This window comes from Chrysemys picta, chromosome 2 (genome assembly GCF_011386835.1).
Source record: "Chrysemys picta bellii isolate R12L10 chromosome 2, ASM1138683v2, whole genome shotgun sequence".
Taxonomy (NCBI): domain Eukaryota; kingdom Metazoa; phylum Chordata; order Testudines; family Emydidae; genus Chrysemys; species Chrysemys picta.
The window spans coordinates 17,533,740-17,550,266 of NC_088792.1; the positions used below are offsets into that span (position 1 = coordinate 17,533,740).

Genomic DNA, 16,527 nt, shown 5'->3' on the forward strand with positions numbered 1-16,527 from the left:
GAAATATGCGGTTTATTCAGTAGCATGGACTGGGCCATTGTAAGAAACTGCTAAACCTCTTGTGTGAGGAGACCCTGCATGTGACTCAGCAGTTTTTTGGCCACCTCTGAAAGAAAGATACTTGCTTAGATGTAGAAGCCTTGGAGATTTCCATTGCATTTTTATCCTCGCCTTCAGAGGTCTGATGATTGTAATGCATTTTCTTCACTATTGCCCATCATTCAAGAGACAAGATTGTTTCCCCAGTTCAGCCTATGAAATGTCTCCTTAGCTAGACAGGCTCATCCATCACCACTGTCCCAAATATATTTAAAGCTTTGTACCTTCTTTAAAGCTACAGATTTTGAAACTTCCTGGTTATGATTTCTGATATGGCTACAGTTAAGTTTTTAACTTGACCTGAACCATGGAAATGATCCTGAACTTTTACAAGAATGGAAACATTTACCTTAATTGGTCCTGGCTGCTCTGCCATTTGACCCTCTGAAAAGCAGGACAAATATGAAACTATTCCTTACCCATGTCAATGGTAGTTTTAGTATGGAAAATGTATTTGGAAATGCCCTGAATAATGCATGACAAAATATTCAAGGCACATAAAATTGCTTGCAAGAACCAGTTAGAATTTATAACCCAGAGCTGCTTCATTATTTCATTCTATTTTGAAAAAACTGTCCCTACTTACAAGCCTGTGTAAACAGTTTATAATGGAAGTGTCAACAGACCCTTCATTATAGCTCTATCAGATGAGTCATGTTAATGAGAAGAGTGGTACTGGTAGCCTATTATTGCATTTGCATCCTTAGCACTTTCTTCCAGCAAGTTAACAGGCAATACCAGAGTGCATCATCCTTATCAGCTGGTACACGGGTTCATCTGAGGTTGTAGTCAGCCACCCAAGAGTTCTGTTAGAGGGGATGCTACAGTGACCTGTAGCAAACAAACACTCTCTGAAAAAGCTAAGCCAGTGATTGGCTTCAACATCCATCTCTACTAGTCCTGTGGGGCTGGAGACTGGTCAGTTTGTAGGAAAACCTGTATCAAGTTACTACTACATTTATTATATCTTATTTTAAAAGCACAGTTAAATAGAGCAACACAATTAGGTTTGCAGCTAGTTTATTTACAAGTATACATTTAACACAAAGAAACACTGATATCCAAGCCTAGTTAAGAGTAGTGTAACAATATGCATCATTTTGATGATTATTCTAACCAACAGACTACACTGAAATTAATGCCAGTAAAATTCTTGGTCATAATATTAAATACAATATAAACTGAAAATATGATTGCTTAAAATTTGAAAATGGAAGTGAAGCCATTTACACAGGAGTCAGAGTTTAACATAATCTGAGGGGAAAGGCTCCAACCAACTGTGCATCTTTCAGGTTAACAGAAGAAAAAAGAAGCATAGTTTATCCTTAAAGATAACGGGCAGTTTGCTTCTTCAGGTAGAATGTATTCCCAGTGTTCAGGTTTTGCAGTGGAATTACATTACTGAGCATGACGACTTTCCTTGTGAAGCTGCCCCATCAATCTTTTCTGCCTCCAAAATTATCCTCCTAAAAACGTCAACCGCAGTCTGCAAAGAGAGAGGAGTGTGATTAGCATGAAGGCTGCAATTACCACTTACTGAGAGAAAAACAACTTGGCACAGTTTTGTTGGCTACTCTAACAGACAAATGCATACTCAATATATCGAGTCAGGTCTCAAACAAATATGGTAGGATTCGGGTAAGTAGGAAATGTAGGTGTAATTGAAATATTTACCACAAGAAACTCTTTGGAAAATGGGCATAACCCAATATACATGCTTACATGGGGAAACATTTAAAATATTCTGCAGAGAACAAGCTTTAACTGAACTTTCAAAAAACAAACAAAAAGCTAATTACTATACTTCTGCTTTGTATTGTAGCCATTTTGAATAGTAAGTGCTCATTGACAATATTGAAGGCTTACATATTCTGCCCCTCCAAAGACAATACACAAGTATAAATTGATTCACATACTCCGAGCAATACTACTACAATTCAGACTAGAAGAGATATTATCTCTGTAAAGCACCAAGTAATTTAACACCAAAAGGAGAGGAAAAAAAATGGAGGAAGACAATTCCAAGTGAAATTAAAAAACAATTCAGTAGAGGGTTGGTTTTAAGTGTCTTGGGTCCTTTCATCATGCATAGTGAATGTTCCTACATTATACTATTTGTATTTAAATTTTATTGCAGTGACTACCAGACACTGTGTAGTTTACAAGTATTGTCCGAGATGAGGTGTCCCGTTCAGCTCTACCAGAATGGGGCAATGAGATTTGACACCTGCTGCATGAAAATGCTCCAGCAATAACAGAAGAAAGTTGAATTTCAAGGGGAAGGATCTAATTTTAACCAAAATCTTTTAAAGAGAGTTAATTTGAGCAGATAAACTGTAAATATTCCGACAGAGTCAGGGCTTACATTATACATATGAAACCTCAAATTGCAAAACAGCAAGCATTAACATATTTTGGTTGCATGCAGCCATATGTTATAAGCTTGCCACTTCCTTATACAGTTGAGGGGAAAAAAATCCAACCCCCCTGAAAAAAAAAAAAAAAAAAAAAAAAAAAAAAACTGTTCCAATTTACTGTGTGTAGGCATCCTTGTACATATCCCTTCAGCAGCTAAGAGTAACTGCTATTCTCTGAGCAGGAGTCATCTTTCTAGTTATTGATTCCACTTAGAACTCCTTGCTGGACCCTCCCCTAGCTAGACTGAACAAGCTTAGGATACAGTAATCACCCGATAAAGTTTTTCCAATCTACTTGATGCTATTCTCTCAGATTAGTTAGGAATCCCCTTGATCTCTCCCTCACCTGCTCGCCCTAGCATGTCCTCTTGCTTTGGACTCACCTTTCAGCTGTGGGGAGGACCCACATTGTTATTCTACCATATGTGATCCTGATTATTCTAGACAGTAACTTGGTGGGCAGAATGGATCTGTGCAAGGACACAAAGGAGTGGCACCTTTACTTGGGTCAGAACTAGGTAGGAGCTTAAGTCCTCATCTGTGAGTTCCAACCTGCTGGACTAGAAAGTTGAACAACTGAATCGGACATCCCTCTTCAATGTAAGTAGGAGCCTGATTCATTAGAAAGTTTAGGTTTCAACAGATCTGACAGAAGTGATAGACTGAACATTTGACTAGTTTACAAGGTTTTCATGAAAGCCTGAAAAGTTACTCTAAGATGCAAAAACTTCAAGCCTCTTTAAACTTCCCCCAGAGGTTACTCTTCACTTCAAAAATTCTATTAAAATGAAGCGCCAGTGTACTTATATGGACTGAGAAACACTTCGAATAAGGGGGTTTATGTCATGACATATTCAGGTTGAAGGATTATTGAATACTAGCCCACACTGAGAAATAGTCACCCTGTTACAAAAGTTAATATGCAAAAATGGAGCATTCCATTGCACCTCCTTGTGGGATTCACTTTGTATGGTTAGACTGCAGACTGTAGATAATAGATGGCTGTGTTTTTGTATATTTTACAGCAGTCATCACTTTATTAAATATTCCTTTCTACATTGTTATCCTAAAGCCAATAGTGATGCTGAAGTTCTCATCTTCATTTTGGGTTTCTGAGGATAGCATTGATCAAGTTAAAGACCGACATTGGTATTCTGACTAAGGGAAGTTTGGTCAAAAGCTAATGTCTCCCTGTGTATCAATTTTAGTCTATCCAAGTGTCATTACTATTATAATTTCATGAGCACCAAGTTCAGTTTGTGTTGAAAAGAAAAAAGATATTCCACGTTAGATGAAAGCAAATGTATGAGAACTGGAAGAAGCTGGTACAAGAGACTATAATTTGTTTAAAATAAACATGCTGAAAAGCTCCCTGCGCTATGTGTTCTGACCTGGCAGTTATTTCTCCAGTAAGGTACAATTTTTAGTTGGCTCACTTCCAAACAAATTCCACTGGACTCAAATGGCCCCACAATCTTAAAGTAATTATAGTAAGATCATAGCAGGCTGAATTCTATGTATCGCCTCTCTCATATTTAGTACCATGTGTTCTGTACCATCTCAGGAACCATTAAAATACTATTAATCAATACAATTTTCCAAGCAATCCAAAGGCAAACTGACATAAGTGGCTGATTAGTCAAATTGCACAATATGCTTCCTGTGCAAATTAGATTTTAGCAGAGTTCTGGACAGGATTACAGATCCCATCAACTACTTTCTGCTGATAAATTTTTCTTGGGTGACAACTCAAAGGAAAAAAATCTAGTCTGACCTACAATACACTTAACTGTTATGTAAACAGTTGAAATTTTATTTTGGCTCTAGTAGACACTATTCTCTACATTCCTGACTGGAAACAGCTATTTTTAAAAAAAGAGCACTTATTCTGTCAATTGAGACGAGACTATATGTTATTTCTGAGAGAGACTGTTCGTCTGGGCCACTCACCAAGATGTAGGTGGCCAGTGAATACATTTCACAGAAAAGATGGGATATTTAAAAAGTTTTAGTTACATACATTCTTTATGGATCTACAAAGAAAGATCAAGAATACATTTTCAAGCTGGTAAATCTTTTCAGCAAAACAAGGTCATGAGACAACAGACAGGTGCCACTGTTGCATGAACAATACACTCTTCATTAGGAACCACTTCCCTACCTCACAGGGGTACTGTGATGCTGTTCAACGTAATTGGTCAGGTCTACACTACGAACTTTTGTCAGGGGCTGGATAAGCTGTACTGGCAAGAGCATAAACTGTGTCTACACTAGGAGCACTTGCCAGCATAGTATACAGATATGGCTATACCAGCAAAGTGCTCTTACATCTAGATCTGGTCTTTGATAGTTTGATGATTGATGGCAGCGGTGATCAGAATTACTGAACTCTGATCAGCCATTTGACCACGTTGGCTTATTTCTAGATTTCAGTTTAGTTTTTTCAAATTGAGGACAGCACAGCAAATGGTAGTAGTTAGCATTAAATCCAAACGGAGTATAATCAAATCCGTAAAAAAAAAAAAAAAAAAAGGTATTTCTACCTAATCTTACATAAAGTACTAGAGGCTTTAAGTCTATTTGCTCTTCCTTTGCTACTAATACACTTGATCATGGAACAATTATATGGCCTAATTATAGAAATTGAAAACTACTAAGAACACCATAAAAGCATAGTTATTTGAACTCTTGTTCTGCATTTCGGTTTGAGTGAAATGTTTTGCTTGGCTCCACAGTTTGAGTGCTTATGAGTAGGCTTGGCATAAATACAAATTTTTAAATATACTTTCAGATTTTTTTTAAGCATTTTTTTTTTTATCCATTTAAGTTTTCACAGTTGCATGAAATTATGGGAGGACCTGTCAATTATTTAGTGACAGTAAATATTGGGATTCAAAAAATTAAGGATTTATAATCATTAAAACCAATGGTCATCACCACATGTCAAAATATACAAAGTAAATATTCTTAAATCAAAGTTCCCAAGCAGCATTTTTTTTTAATTTTTGCCTATTTGTAGGTTTTGATTATCAATGGAAATGTGTGTATATGTTTGCTGACATTTACCAATAAAAATCTAATCCTTACAAGCCTACTTAGAATCATTAACAAGCTACCACAGAAGAGTTTACTGGACACCTCTTGTGTAGTTCCATTAAACACACCAATTTGCCTTTCCCTGGCACAGATATATCAGTTAATGCACTCAGTGTGCAGATCTTACCTTTGTGCTACAAAAAATTGTCCTCCTCAAGAAGTTGTATAGGATGCCTCACAGCACAGGAGCATGATCTAGATTCATTTGTGGCTTAGCCCCATAAGCTCCTAATGTGTTTTGGTACAAGGGCATTTTACATCTTCCAAAAGAGGAGGAAAGAAAGCCCTAGAATGTGACGGAGAACAGAAGATATGCATATATGCCAGGAATGCAGCTGGACTTCAGACACAACGTAACATCTGTCATATTGTATTTCAAGCTTGGTGTTTCGCTCCAGGGCAGACTTCTTCAGGCTCTTGTGCAGTCACCAGCCTAGAAGCACGCTGACTGCAGTAGGCAATAGGAGATGCATTTCAGAGTTCTGATTCTAGCTCCTAGCAAGAGGAAAGTGCAGAGGTCATGTGGAAGTAGACTCAAGGAACCACCTCCAAGCTTGCCACCATGGAAACCAGTACCTATAAGCAATCCTAGATTTTGCTATCTACAGTTACAGCAGGGAATTACAAGTTCAGATGCTTTTTCTGCCCACTGCGGTCTTGAACTGGACTCCTAAGTAGACCAGTTGAGATGGAGACAAAAACTGCAGTTTGTGATCCAGCTATGGCTCTCCAGAAAGAAATCTACAGCAATAGCTTCCTTTGCCTGGTATTCTATCAAAGGTTGCTGCAAGCTAGGTCAGTGTTCTTGATGTTGTTCCTGGTGGCCCAAATGGGAGAGCTTTGCATTGATTGTAATAGCCTCAGCACTGCAAAATACTGAGAAGCTGATGTGAAGGCCATGTTGTGATGTGATGATCTAAGCCAGTGATTCTCAAACTGTGGGTTGCAACCCTGTTTTAATGAGGTCGCCAGGGCAGCGTTAGACTTGCTGGGGCCTGGTGCTGAAGCCAAAAGTCTGAGCCCCACCGCCCAGGGCTGAGGCCAAAGCCTGAGGGCTTCAGCACTCAGGTTACAGCCCCCACCCACCCAGGGTGGAAGCTCTCAAGCTTTGGCTTCACACACCCCCAGGGGCTGGGGGGGGGGGGGGGGGGTCAGGCTTCGGCTTTGGCCCCCCATCCAGGGCGGAGCGGCTCGGGCTTCGGTCCCCCTTCCCAGGATCGTGTAGTAATTTTTGTTGTCAGAAGGAAGAACTTCAACTCCAGATTTATAGAATCTGGGTAGTCCTCTTTAAGCAAGAAGCTAGCCTTCCTGCAAGCAGGAGGATAAAGAGAGGGTGGAGCATAGTCATAGTCCAGTCACAATAGTCAGGGTGCTGGTATTATCATGGCCAGAAGACAGCAGCTGGAAAATTTATGAATCTAACCAGAGGGCAAGTGCTCAGACTTCTTGCTCCTAAAGGACACTCCCTTTGTTCACCCAAGACAGCAGCTACCACCTGGAAAATAATAAGCCTTGCTCCCAAGCTAGAGGAAACTTCTGCCCTCTGAACTGGAGGGGGCTTTAAAGTCATGGAAGACAATCTTGGCTCTTCAAAGGGGGTCCCTATCCCGGAGGTTCCTTGGTGCCAGTGTGAGATCTCGCTGAAGAGGAGGAAGCGTCTCCAGAACCAGTAGGATGTTCCTGTCTGTGGTTCCTGTTGAAAGGGATGCTTCTCTGTCCGGCTCCCTGCCTGGTCTCTTTAGTTAAGGGGAGTCTTGGATGGATGCAGCCCTATCTCCCACCTTTTACCTTCCTTCCTGACGAGTGCAAGTCACAAGATCCCCAGCAGCTGCCTACAGTACCAAGGGTGGCTGTCTCAGCTTTGGCCTTTGGAGTACTTGAGCCCCTCGGCATGCTAGACAGTAATTCTCTGGCTGTAGCCAGAGGCAGCCACACAATGTCGGTGCCAGTCTTAGAAAGATTTGTGGAATCTGATCCTTCTCTGCTCAGTCTTCACTGGCTGGCAAAGGTACTGATCTCTCCGCTTCTTGAAAACTACTGGATTTACCAAGCATATTGGACAGAACAAGTGACCTCTCCGAGATGGTTGTGTACTTTCTCCATCTGATGGGAAGGTGCTATACTCAAGCATCTGGACTGGCAGAGGATCAGAAGAGATCATTTACGCCCCATGTTTAAGAACCTGTATTATATTATGCCAATATCAATTATTTAAAATCTCCAGTTAAGGTTACTAGGTCATCCTTGATATAAATCTTGTCCAGCAACCTTTATCAGTAGCAATATCTTTTGTACCAACTTAAGTGTTAGGTACTCACTGCAGTTTGGAAGCACTGATTAAAAACAAAATTTTTGCAGGATTCCTAAATAAATTGGGAGGCTTGTGGAGAAGTTCATACATTTCTGACGTACAATTACTGTTCCTCCCCACAGTATTTCATACCCTTTGAAGCAGAGTCTAATCTGCACAGGTTTGCTACATATTTCAGATGACAGCATATAATCTAATAGTTCTGATGTCCAGGCATTACACAGTACACACTTTTTATTATGGAAACATAACAAATCCCATGCCAGTCAGTTAATGAGACTTTGTATGTTAGCACAGCAAGTTAATATGCTAGATCAGGGGTGGGCAAACTACGGCCCGCCGGCCAGATCCGGCCCCTCAGGGCTTTGGATCAGCCCGCGGCACTGCTGGCACCACGTCCTTGCGGCCCCCAGGCAGGGGGACAGAGGACTCCATGTGTTGGCTCCAGGCAACGCCCCCCACAGCTCCCATTGGTCGGGAACAGGGAACCATGGCCAATGGCAGCTTCAGGGGAGGTACCTGGAGGTGCGGCAAGGGCACCACACGCGGAGCCTTCTGCCCTCATCTCCCCCAGGGGCTGCAGTGCTTCTGGGAGCGGTGCGGGGCCGGGGACATGGCAGGCGTGCAGGGAGCCTGCACTGGCCCCAGTGTGTGTCGCTGCCACCCTGGAACCGCTTGAGGTAAGCGGCGCTGGGCCGGAGCCCGAACCCCTCCTGTACCCCACTCCTCAACTCCCTGCCCTAAACCCCCTGCCTGCACCTCACACCCCTCCTGCACCCCAACCCCCTGCCAAGCCCCCTGCTAAACCCTGCACCACAACCCCCTGCCAAGCCCCCTGCCGAACCCTGCACCCTAACCCCATGCCCCAGCCCTGTATACAATTTCCCCACTCAGATGTGGCCCTCTGCTCAAAAAGTTTGCTCACCCCTGTGCTAGGTGTGATGAAAAAACTAACTTCTTTATAGAAAAGCAGGCTACATAACTAGAGTGTCACTTCAAGTTTCAGAAAGTTATCAATAAGTTCACAGTATGAATTAGTGAGCTGTTACAAAAAATGTATATTTAGCAATGGGGAAAAAATGAATGCCAGCTAGATTGTCCAACTAAGAAAAGTTGACTGCAATGAAATCAGATTTAGCTTAAAGAATTTGTGCTAGAGTGGAGCATTCATATACAACCACTTAGCTGCAAGTCTATTACTCACTGAAGGATTTCACAGGATGCTTACAATCTTCATATTTTTGCACTACTCTGGAACTAGACCAAAGAGTGGCATTAAACTTGGTTCAGATTTTGGCAAGAATTCAAGTACTACAAAAATTAAATCATGACTTCCTTTGGATCTGCAGAAGACTTTGAAAGATTTGTACAATCAGTTTTCTTGACTGGTGTGGAGAAAGTAAATAAGGAAGTGTTCTTTATTCCTTCTCATAACTCAAGAACTAGGAGTAACCACATGAAATAGGCAGCAGGTTTAAAACAAAAACAAAAGGAAGTAATTCTTCACACAACACACAGTCAACCTGTGGAACTCCTTGCCAGAGGATGTTGTGAAGGCTAAGACTACAACAGGGTTCAAAACAAAACTAGATAAGTTTATGGAGGATAGCTCCATCAATGGCTATTAGCCAAGATAGGCAGGGATGGTGTCCCTAGCCTCTGTTTGCCAGAAGCTGGGAATGGGCGACAGGGGATCACTTGATTACCTGTTCTGTTTATTCCCTCTGAAGCCCAAAGCATGGGCCACTGTTCGAAGACAGGATACTGGGCCAGATGGACCTTTGCTCTGACCCAGTATGGCAGTTCTTATGCTCTTTCGCCCTGTGGAAACTGGATTTTCTTGACCGTCCACTGCCAGCAGCACAAGTTCTGGCAATTACATGTATGAAAGAATAAGAGACGTATGATTTTTACCAGGAAAAAGGTTCCACCTTGCAGGATTGTCTGTTTGGTTGCACAAAGAACTTCAGGTAAGATACAGAGTTGATTCCTAATTTTAGGTATAGAGAGGTGCTAGTGAACTTTCCACCAGCATAAGGGTCATCCTGGAGTCTTATTCTTCATCACAAACCAATCTGATACTGTTCTTCTGACCCAATCATGAGCCTCGATTCCATAAGGTAAAAGTTTCACTAGCAACATAGCTTGTTACAACCAAAGCAAAAATTATATTTGAGTACAGACAGCCTATTAGTACTTCAAACCCACAGCTGGTTAAAATGAACTAGGAAATAGGTCAAGGATTATTATAGATTAAGCACTATATGCAGCCATGAGGACAGACTGCTCCCTCCCCACCCCCACAATTTGCAGGTACTCCAGAAGGAAGAGCCTGCAATGGGAGGAAAATGGCATATCACCAACATCACCACTAGCTTTTCTTCTGCCTGCACGAGAGAGGCATCCTGACCCTGGAGGCTCCTGGTGTAGACTTGCTGGGAATGCAGCCTGCATATCCCTGCCAATGAAAGCCAGGCAGGGGGAACCTCCGGTGTGAGAGGTGTGTTGATGGAATCTCAGGAAGCAGATATGAGTTGCAGGTGGTGGTGGCTCCTCTCTACATCATCCAAGATCACAAGGACTTTGACAGGGCACACGTCAACATTTGAGATGGAGGATGCCAGCCAATGACAGAGGACTACAGCAGCACCAGAGAAGAAAGAAGAACCAGCTACTCTATGTGGAGGAGTAGCTGCTGGCCACTTTGGGCAGTAGACAGTGCTCCACCCACCACCCCAGCTCCAAGTCCACAGAAGTCAAGACCCAGTATGCTGTATGGCAACAGGAGGTGAGAAGCAGACCTCAATTGCTGAAGGTGAGCCACATCTGCCCCCAAGACTGGCAGGCTCATAGCCACCACACCCAAGAGGCAGTGGTGTAGGGTGCCAATGGTCAGGGTTTCCCTTCTGAGGGGACAGAGGCATCCATCTGCTGACCTCATGTCCCGAGAGGTGTACTGCCTGCCTGAAGCCCACATCAGGGACATTACAGAAAGGTTGGTGAGGCTCATCGGTACCTCTACCTAGGACTCATCCATGTGGGCATTAAATGTTACTGCTTATCACCCAGAGAAGATCAGCAGTGACTAAGGGCTCTGGAAGTGAGGGTGATGGAGTTGGGAGTGCAGATTGTGATATTGTCCATCCTCTCAGTTGAGGGTTGGGCCCAGATTGGGACAAGCGCATCCCGTAGATAAATGCATGGCTGGGCAAGATGGTGTTGATGGGAAGGCTTTGGCTTCCTCAACAACGGAGTGCTGTTCTGAGAAGGAGGGCTGCTGGGAAGAGATGAGATCAGCCTGATCAAAAAGTGCATGAAGATGCTCTTCCCCAACTTGCTAACCTGGTGAAGAGGACTTGAAACTAGGTTCAAAGGGGGCAGGTGACAAACTCACAGGTAAGCATAAAAAGGAGACCTTAAAAAGGTCTAGATTTTGGGGTGGAGGAGCAGACATGGAAAATTACAATAGGGTCATAGGAGGAACAAGAAAATCAGTGGGGGAATCTGATTGACAACTTGGGTGTCTATACACAAATGCAAGGAGTATGAAGAACAAACAGGAAGATCTGGAAGTATTAGTACATATGCTAAATTATGACAACTGGCATCAGAAACTTGGTCAGCTAAGTCTCCTGACTGGAATAGTGGTATACAGAAGTAGTGCTTGTTCAGGAAGAGCAGGCAGGGAAAAAAATGGGGGTGCTGTTGCATTATACATCAAGAATATATACCCTGTTCTGAGTCCAGAAGGAGGTGAGAGGCAGATGAGTCTCTGGTAATGATAAAAGGGAAAAAAAAACATAGGGGTGACCACACAGTAGGGGTCTACTATAGACCACCAAATCAGGAAGAGAAGGTAGATAAAGCATTTCTAGAACAAGCAACAGAAATAGCCAAAACCACGAGACCTGGTAATTCTTGGGGACTAACTACCCAAACATTTATTGGAAAAGTAATATGGCAAAACACAAAATTTCCATTAAGTTTTTGGAACGTATTTGGGACAACTTTACTTCCTCCACTTTATGGAAGAAACCAGGACGACAGCCATTTTAGACTTTATTCTAACTAGCAGGGAGTATTGGTTTCAAATATGAAGAGGAAGGCAACTTGGGTGAAAGATCACGAAATGATCAATTTTATGATTCTAAAGAAAAGGAAGCAGCAGAATAAGGACAATGGACTTCACACAAAAAAAAGCAGAGTTTAACAGACTCGGAACTGATAGGTAAGGACCCACGAGAAGAAAGTCTAGGATAAAAGGAGTTCAGGAAAGGTGGCAGTTTCCCAAGGAGAAAAATATTAAAGGCACAACTGCAAACTATCAACATGGCTCCATCAGAAGCTCCTTAATGACCTGAAAAATCAAGAAGAATTCTACAGAAAGCAGAAACATGGGCAAATTGCTAAGGATACAAAAGAACAGCACAAGCATGAAGGGACAAAATCAGAAAGGCGAAGGCACAAAATGACTTCCACTTAGCAAGAGACATAAAAGGCAATAAGAGGTTCCTTAAACCATTTAGGAGCAAGAGAAAGACTAAGGAAATGTAAATCCTCTATTTAACAGGGAAGGAGAGCGAATAATAGATGAAAAGAAAAAGGCTGGAGATGTTTAATGCCTAGTTTGCTTAAAATCTTCCCTAAAAAGATTAATAGTGACCAGATACTCAACAGAATAGATATTAACAACAAAAAGGGGGAAGGAACTCAAGACAGAATAGGGAAAACAGGTTAAAGAATATTTAGATAAGTTAAATGTATTCCAACTCTATTGGGGCTGATTAAATTCATCTCGGGTACTTAAGGATCTAGCTGAAGCAATCTTGGAACCATTAGCAATTCTCTTTGAGGACTCCTGGGGGATGTCCCAGAGGACAAACATAGTACTCATCTTTAAAAATGGGAACAAAGACTGGGGAATTATAGACCAGTCAGCCTAACTTCAATACCTGGAAAGATACTGAACAAATTATTAAACAATCAATTTGTAAGCACCTAGAGGATAACAGGGTTAATAAGGAATAGCTAGCATGGATTTTGACTTGGTTACTGGCCTGGTTGGGTTGAAGGAAGCAATGGTCATGATATATGGCTTTAATAAGGCTTTTGACACAATCTCACAAAATATTCTCATAATGAAATTAGGGAAGCGTGGGCTACATAAAATTACTATAAGGTGGGTGCACAACTGGCTGAAAGACCACACTCAGAGTATTAATCAGTGGCTCCTCATCTAACTGGAAGGGTATATCTAGTGGAAGTCCCACAGGTGTCTGTCACTACTGAATATTTTCATTAACAACTTGGATAATGGAGTGGAGAGTAGGCTTAAAGTTTGGATGCCACTAAACTGGGAGAGGTTGCAAGCTCTTTGGAGGAGAGGATTAGAATTCAAAACAACCTTGACAAGTTAGTGAATTGGTCTGAAGTCAGTAAGAGGAAATTCAATAGACAAGTGCAAAGTAGTACATTTAGGAAGGAAAAAAATCAAATGCAGAACTAGAAAATGGGGGAAGTACTGCTGAAAAGGATCTAGGGATTACAGTGGATAACAAAATCTGAATCAATGTGATGTAGTTTTTAAAAAAAAGGCGGATATATTCTGGGGTGTATTAATAGAAGTGTCACAGGTAAGACAAGAGAGATAACTGTCACATTCTACTTGGCACTGGTGAGCCCTCAGCTGGAATACAGTGTCCAGGTCTGGGTGCCACCCTTTAAGAAAGATGTAGACAAATTGGGGAGAGCTCAGAGGAGAGCACAAAAGTGATAAAAATGTTTAGAAAACCTGACCTATGAAGAAAGATTAAACGCATACCCAGTTTTTTATCTTAAGAAAAAAAGACTGAGGGGGAGGGGACCTCATAAGTCTTCAAATGTCTTCAGGGCGGTTATAAAGTGATCAACTGTTTCCCATGTCTACTGAAGGTAGGACAAGTGATGGGCTTAATCTGCAGCAAACTTTTTCTTTCTGAGGTCCCCCGCAACATGCTATAAAAACTCCATAGCCCAGCTGTACCACGACAACTGTTTTTCTGTATACAAGAATCAGGGCCAGCATTAGGGGGTAGCAAGCAGGGCAATTCCCTGGGGCCCCATAACAAAGTGGGCATCACAAAGCTAAGTTGCTCAGGCTTTGGCTTCAGCCCGCGTGGTGGGGCTCGGTGTCCTGGGCTGCAGTTCTGTATGGTGAGCTTCGGCTTTCTGCCCTGGACTCCAGCGAGTCTAACGCTGGCTTAGCGGCCCCCCCGAAACCTGCTGGTGGCCCCCGGACCCACTGATGTAGGTTATATATTAGGAAAAACAACTTTCTAACTATAAGGGTAGTTAAGTTCTGGAATCCCCATCACTCAAGGTTTAAGAACAGGATGGACAAACACCTGTTCAGGGATGGTCTAGGTTTACTTGGTCCTGTTTCAGTGCAGGGGGCTGGACTTGAACTCACTGCCCTTTTCAGCTCTACATTTCTATGAAATACTGGAACATATTCAGGGGGTAAATGAGGAAGCTATTACACCAAAAAGGATTAGTGTTAGGTTAGAATGAAATTAAATCTGCTAGTTTTGTCACCATTTAGAAATAACAGTGTTAACACTTACAATGTTTCCTGGTTATAATTTGGTCAGATTGTGGCCATCCATCCATCAACACAACCCACATCACTACAAGATTTATGATTTATTTATGATTATGAGGCAGGGAAACATTACTCCTATTTCAGAGGGAATAGAAGCACACTGGCAAAGCCTGGAAAAGAACCCAAATCTAAGGGCTGGCTAGTGCCCTACCCACAATGCTATCTTTTCATCCTTGTAGTGGTATGTTTCTGCTAAAGATTCAGCAATTAAATTCTCTATTTTTGAAGGTCCCGATACAGATCAAGCCATTGCCACTTCAGCTTAAGGTGAGAGAGTTGACACTGAATCTAAAACTTTCCATTTTAGCACCACAACCAAATACACATATAATTAAGTTACACCTTTCATCCCATATTTCTCCTTTCAGCAACCTGACTTCATCTACAATTCTCAGTGAAATATCTGGACAAGCTTGCACACATGGACTTCATTGCAATCAGTTCACTTTCTGTTGCCAATACACAGCTATATAGCATATTTTTAGTTCTCCCCTTTGCGATGAGGTACATGTGGAGACATTTAAAGGTCCTTTGATACCGAATCCCACTATTTAAATTGCAGCGTATCAAAGTGGATGTTAATTGGTTACCTGATTTTCTTTAGCAGAGGATTCCAAGAAAGCTGCATTCCAGGATTCTGCTAAAGCTTTCCCTTCTTCATAGCTGATCACCCTGACCAAATAGAAGACAGTATAAATTATTACAGCAAAGAAAATGTTTGATGGCTTGTGGAGAAGTTAGATCATTTGCCGCGCAACTGCAGTTACTTCCCTGCAGCACTTCATGTTCTATGAAGTATTAAACTGCATCACATGCAGTATAAATATCTCGAAGTAAAATTTGGGTCTTGCAATACTTACTTTCCATTTTTACTATATTTTACAATACCTCCATTTTATATAGTGCTTTAAAATTGTCACAACATTCCTATGAAGTAAACATGCAACTACTCCATTTTGTAGACGAAAGAGGTTAAGTGACTTGCCCCAAATTGAGAGTCAGGATTAGAATTCAGTAGTTCCTGGCTCTCAGTTCCATTCTCAAGTCGACAGTACCTTAGTTATGATAACTTAGTTTAATATAGAATTAGGTTAGCTTATGCTAACTTTTTAGCTATGGAAAATTACGTACCTATAATTTAGTTCCCAAGAAGAAAATTTCATTTAAATTGTTACAAGTGATGTTGCAACAGAGAACAGTTATGGTATCTTACATTTTTCAGAAAAATATTGTATTTACAGTACATACCGTTCCATATGCAGGTCTTTTTTGTTTCCAACCAGCATAATAGGTATTCTGTGAAAAAAAATGAACCACTTTTAGAACAACTGTTATAGTATATTGAACAAAGTACTAGTAATATACCTGCAATGAAATGAGATGAAAGTGTTACTACTTACTGGACTTTTCCCACCATATCCAATAACTTGCCATGGATAACTTTAATCACTTCAAAACTGCAAAATAAAGGGATGAAATCACACATGCACTCTGATGTTTAGCCTTAATACCCAATACACAAGCAATTAATTCCACCTGTAGACTGTTTGAGTTTAAGCTTTATTCTCACTTTAGATGCAAAACAACAACTGAGATGCTGTAAATGTGTTACTGACTCCTATACAAGAGGCAAATTGGGCCAGAACTCCATAAAACACTATACCATCTAACAATATTCTTACATAGGCCAAGATATTCCTGCCCAATATACTTGGTTCCCCTTTTGATAAAGGGCACTGCAAGTGTATGAATCAAGACAGGGAAAGTCATGCTTTAAGCATTATTTGGATGTTTGATGCATCTGCTTGGATTGTAGGTACACTTTAGGCAGAATGTGTAATAAGATTTAGCTGCACAAATGTAGGGAGGCTGGGTAAGAAGGTTAAATTAAAAGTACAGCTTCAAAAAACAAACAAGCACTAAGAGGGAAGGTGCAATAGAATTACTAAGCATGTATTGCTTTG

At 41.4% G+C, this 16,527-nt stretch overlaps 1 protein-coding gene across 2 annotated transcripts in view; it reads right to left on the minus strand.

The window, feature by feature from the left end:
- Positions 1 to 1,102: 1,102 nt before the first annotated feature.
- Positions 1,103 to 16,527, minus strand: part of RHEB (Ras homolog, mTORC1 binding) — a 62,847-nt gene continuing 47,422 nt past the window's right edge. Inside the window, exons 5-8 of one of the 2 annotated variants that reach the window (XM_005297167.5) lie at positions 15,964 to 16,020; positions 15,812 to 15,859; positions 15,154 to 15,235; positions 1,103 to 1,585 (exon numbers count right to left, since the gene is read on the minus strand). In XM_005297167.5, the coding sequence (XP_005297224.1) occupies positions 1,493 to 1,585; positions 15,154 to 15,235; positions 15,812 to 15,859; positions 15,964 to 16,020 (280 nt within the window). In that variant the 3' untranslated portion in view covers positions 1,103 to 1,492. The remainder of the gene's footprint in view (positions 1,586 to 15,153; positions 15,236 to 15,811; positions 15,860 to 15,963; positions 16,021 to 16,527) is intronic. The other variant, XM_042859330.2, reaches the window with a different exon arrangement.